Source organism: Orussus abietinus, unplaced genomic scaffold (genome assembly GCF_000612105.2).
Source record: "Orussus abietinus isolate OABI.00-Male unplaced genomic scaffold, Oabi_2.0 scaffold562, whole genome shotgun sequence".
NCBI classification, from domain to species: domain Eukaryota; kingdom Metazoa; phylum Arthropoda; class Insecta; order Hymenoptera; family Orussidae; genus Orussus; species Orussus abietinus.
The window spans coordinates 1-5349 of record NW_019394713.1 but is presented as its reverse complement, the minus strand read 5'-3'; the positions used below and the strand labels follow the sequence as shown (position 1 = coordinate 5349).

The 5349-nt window shown below is 43.5% G+C and overlaps 1 protein-coding gene across 1 annotated transcript; it reads left to right on the top strand.

Annotated features, from left to right (window-relative positions):
* The first annotated feature begins 1941 nt into the window (after nt 1-1941).
* On the top strand, nt 1942-2700 carry LOC105702492. The gene has a single exon (XM_012430096.1). The coding sequence runs from the start codon at nt 1942-1944 to the stop codon at nt 2698-2700; it is 759 nt and encodes a 252-aa protein (XP_012285519.1).
* The last annotated feature ends 2649 nt before the right edge of the window (nt 2701-5349 follow it).

Sequence of the window (5349 nt, the reverse complement as noted above, 5' to 3'; positions counted from 1 at the left end):
GGAACGTATTCACAAGTATCAAGAAACATTTAAGAATTTCGAAAATGTCATCGATGAACTCGCAAGCCTTGATCCTGTGTCTGAGCATCACAGCATGGAAACGCGGTGTGCAATTGAGAGCGGCTACTATGAAAACCTCGCTGAATATGAGAGATTCATGGCCATCGCTCGTGGTGAATCCGGGCGACTCTTTGGAACAAACAACGAGGGTCATTCTTCAAGGACTGAGACTGAGTCGGTCACCACTAGCACGATGGGGCGTAGAAGACTCAAATTACCAGAGCCTACCCTACCTACGTTTAACGGCGATTACGAAAGTTGGATATCGTTCAAATCCGAATTTGACGCCATGATTCACAATCAAGACGATATTAATGTCGTAGACAAATTGACGCACCTACGACGCTCATTTACGGGGCCAGCTTACAATAAAGTGAAAATGTTCGCCATTACACCAGAAAATTACGACGAAACTTGGAGACTGCTCGAACAAACTTACTCGGATACCCGAATCATTGCTTCTCGACATCTAAACCTCCTCTTAAGTTTGCCAGTTCAAGGGAAGGAAACAGCCGCAGGCCTAACGAAGCTAGCAGACGATACGCGACAACATTTAGCAGCCCTCAAATCAATGAATATAAACGTGTCACATGAAATCGTCATAACTATTTTAAAGAGAAAGATTCACGAAACCACTGGTGATGAATGGAATAACACTCTCAAAAGAGGTGTCTTTCCAAAACTAGAAGATATGCTCGAATTCCTCAGTTCACGAGCATCTAGATTGATCAACAGACAAAACGACAAATCTCTCCATACCAATGACTCTCAAGAGCCTTCAAGGAAACCATCAAAACGTTCTTATAATCAAGCCTTCGCCAGTTATACCGAAAGGAGATGTTTCGTATGCCAGGAGAGGGCCCCCCATCCATTATTTAGATGCGAGAAATTTAAAACTTCGTCACCAACACAACGTCTGAAGATCATTAACGATGCCAGGATGTGCGTTAACTGTTTGAGGGACAATCATCAGGTGGAAGATTGTCATTCCCACATCAACTGTTGGGTATGCGAAGGCCGTCACAACACCCTTCTGCATAAGGCTATTAACTCAGAGAAACCACCTGTAAACGGAGCCGGTCATCACCAGCGAAGCACATCAATGCAAAATCATGCAAAGGAATGACAATTAAAGAAACCCGTTGGGACGATCAGTTTGACCAACGCCATTTCAAATCAACAAATTATGATTAGTGCAACTCTAGACATCCTTGATAAACATCGACAACCTGTACCATGCAGAACTCTTCTCGACACTTGCTCATCAGCGAATTTTATCACAGAACGCTTGGCCACTAGACTCGGATTACCGAAGAAACGATGTATAACTCCAGTTGGCACTTTAAACGACACCCCTACCTACACCAAACATTCGGTAACCGCTTGGATACAATCAAGGGTTGGCAAATACAAAAAATCCATGACCTTCTTAACTGTCTCGAGAATATCAGACTTCGCACCTAGTCAGATCATTCCTCGGGAAACGATAAAAATTCCAAAAAACATAAAGTTGGCAGACCCAGAATTTTACAAACCGCGCCAATCGACATGCTACTGGGTGCAGGGCCAACCTTGTCCCTCTTCTGTATAGAACAATATAATATATCCCGCAACCATGACGGAGAATTATACCTGCAAAAGACGCGACTGGGATGGGTTCCCGGAGGTAGCATTGCCGAACGAACCAAATCGACTCTACACCTATGCCGCGTATCTGATTTGGATAATGATCTTAGCCGTTTTTGGGAGATTGAATAATTACCAAAACGCACTTTGAGAACACGAGAAGAACAAACAGCTGAAAACCATTTCATTTCTCATTATCGCCGAGATTCTTCCGGTCGACTAGTCGTAGCACTACCCTTTAATTGGAAACAAGGCATGTTAGAAGAATCAAGAGAAAGAGCTCTTAAATGTTTTTACGCCTTAGAAGAGAAATTGAATCGAGACTCTCCTCTCAAAAAACAATATGCCGCTGTGATTCACGAATACCTTGAACTAGGCCATTTGTCCATAGCCTCGGATACCACCCAACCTGGATCTTATTTACCTCACCATGCCGTGATCAAGGAGCACAGTTTGACCACGAAACTCAGAGTCGTCTTCGACGGCTCTGCCAAATCATCTTCGGGAATTTCGTTGAATGAAGCATTATTAATAGGACCAACAATTCAAGACAACCTCTTAACACATCTTTTACGATTTTGGCAGCATGATTATGTCGTAACTGGAGACATTGAAAAAATGTACCGACAATTCTTGATTCGAGAGGAAGACAGGAGATATCAACGAAATTTGTGGCGTAGCGATGATGAAAAAATAACTACTTACGAGATGAACGCCGTCACCTTCGGTCTATCACCAGCGTCGTTTTTGGCTATCAGATGTCTCCACCAATTAGCCACTGAAGGGACAGATAAGTATTCGACTGCAGCCCGTATACTACAGAACGATTTTTATGTTGATGATTTACTAACCGGCTTTAAATCAGTTGACGAGGCGATTATAGCTCGTCAAGAAAATAACCCATTTGTTGAAACAATGAGGCTTGAATCTCCGATAATGGGCGTCAAACGAGCCAAAACTTTTACAGGATCTTCCTCCAGAACACATCAACCAAAACTTGCAGTTAAACGATGATCGCTCGATAAAGGTATTGGGACTATTTTGGAACGCCCAAACCGACAGAATCACCTACAAAACTAAAGCAATCCATCCGAACAGTACAACCACCAAACGAACTTATCCTTTCCGATATAGCCGCAATCTTTGACCCATTGGAATTGGTTGGTCCGGTGATTCTTAAGGCCAAGTCGATAATTCAAGGATTGTGGGAGGCTAGGTTGGATTGGGATGAGTCCACATCGGCTAGTCTGTACACTACCTGGAACGAATTTTGCGAACAGTTACCCGCCATTGATGAATTGCGATTCCACCGTAAGGCTGTCCTATCCAAATCCAACGATATACAAATGCGCGGCTTTTACGACGCCAGCGAAACTGGCTACAGGGCCTGCATATACCTCAGATCCACCGACTCATTCACCCAAACACAAATTACTTTACTATGTTCCAAATCCAAAGTTGCTCCAATTAAATCCATCTCCATTCCCAGACTAGAATTGTGCGGAGTCCATCTCCTCACTAAACTATACAAAACCGTAAACCAAGCATTAACAATAAACATATCACAAACCATCCTGTGGTGTGATTCCACAATCACACTGCATTGGATTAAAACTAAACCAAACAAGCTGAAAACATTCGTTGCTAACCAAGTAACCGAAATACAAGAAAACATGAAAAAATATCAATGGAGACATATCCCATCCAGAGCCAACCCCGCTGACGCCTTGTCCCGGGGACAACAACCAACCGAATTCACAAAAAACACAATATGGTACCGCGGGCCTTCTTGGTTAACAAACCATGAGGGCACGTGGCCACCAAATATCGTCGAACCACCCACTGAGGATTCTGAGGCTAAACTAATCTGTTTGGCCACCACAGTTAATTCCTTTGATTTTTCTAGATTCTCATCTCTTCGAACACTTGTCCGTGCAGTAGTTGTTTGTTTCAGGTTCAAGCAGAGCAACAAGTCTCTTCGACACCAGGAGATCTTCATTGACAGCTGCAGAGCTTCACGCTGCTCATACTTAGATCATAAAACAAGTACAAGAAGGGGCCTTTACAACAGAATTGGCACAAGTCAAACATCAATCAAGACCCAACGGACCAAAATCAAAGCATATGACACCATTAAATCCATTCATTGATCAAGAAGGAATACTGCGAGTAGGAGGAAGGTTACAGAACTCAACAATTTCTTTCAACCAGAAACATCCAATCATTCTACCCAAAAACAATCACGTTTCGGAACTCGTCATCCGACATTATCATATCTCGCACCTACATTCTGGAGGGCAGACAACCTTGTATGCCATCCGTCAGAAGTACTGGCTTATAGACGATCGCAACCAGGTACGAAAGATCATCCGGAGATGCGTCATATGTATTCGTGCAAAACCTTCGGTCCCTAAATATATCATGGGAAATCTCCCAAAATCAAGGGTCATTGGAGCAACTAGACCATTTGTTAACGTAAGAGTCGATTACTGTGGCCCATTTTTCATAAAAGAGAAAAAATTTAGAAACAGGACAAAAATCAAGGTGTATGTCGCGGTCTTCATCTGCATGGCTGTGAAAGCAGTTCACCTGGAACTAGTTAATGATCTTAGCACCTCTGGATACCTTGGAGCACTGAGGCGCTTCATAAGTAGAAGAGGCAAGCCAGCCATTATAAATTCGGAGAATGGAACCAATTTCCTCGGAGCCAACAATCAATTAAGGGAAATCGTACGCAATTTACAAACCGCCGACAGTCATCGCAAAATCCATAATTATTTAAGCGATTTAGGGATCGAATGGAAATTTATTCCACCACTATCACCACACTTCGGTGGAATATGGGAGGCCGCAGTGAGATCCTTTAAACATCATTTGAATCGGGTGGTTGGAACAGAGCTCTTCACATTCGAAGAACTTAACACGCTTGTCATCGAAATTGAAGCGATACTTAACTCACGGCCGCTCACACCGATATCATCCGATCCCAACGATATTTTAGTTTTGACCCCAGGACATTTCTTAATTAATGACGCTTTGACTAGTCTACCAAAAATCAACTTCAGTCATACGCCGACGAATCGTCTTTCTAACTGGGAGCACATACATACAAAGGTACGTCGAGATTTTTGGGCAGGATGGTATAAGGAGTACCTGAATGAAATGAACATAAGACAAAAATGAATTACTGGCGACCATAACATTCGTGTTGGATCGGTCGTCATTCTGAGAGAAGACAATATGTCACCCATGCAGTGGAGAATGGGTCGAGTTAGCGAAATCCACCCAGGAGAGGATGGAATCATAAGGTTTGACTGGGGACAGCATTCTGAAGAGGAACGTAAAAAAGATAACTCTTCTTCCCGTCATAGACGAAAGTTCTGCAAATTCTAAATGTTGAGCGCAAGCTCTCAACGGGGGGAGCATGTTCCGTACCGGAATCCTAAATTCTTTAGTTTGTGAGAGGTCGAACGGGGAGGATTACGAGCGCTTTGACTAGTCTACCAAAAATCAACTTCAGTCATACGCCGACGAATCGTCTTTCTAACTGGGAGCACATACATACAAAGGTACACTGGACTCCATCGATGGCTTGCACCTGGTTCGCACTGCCCTCTCCGGCCGCGCAGAGTACTAGCGGCGGGAGCAGCGCGGAATTCGAAT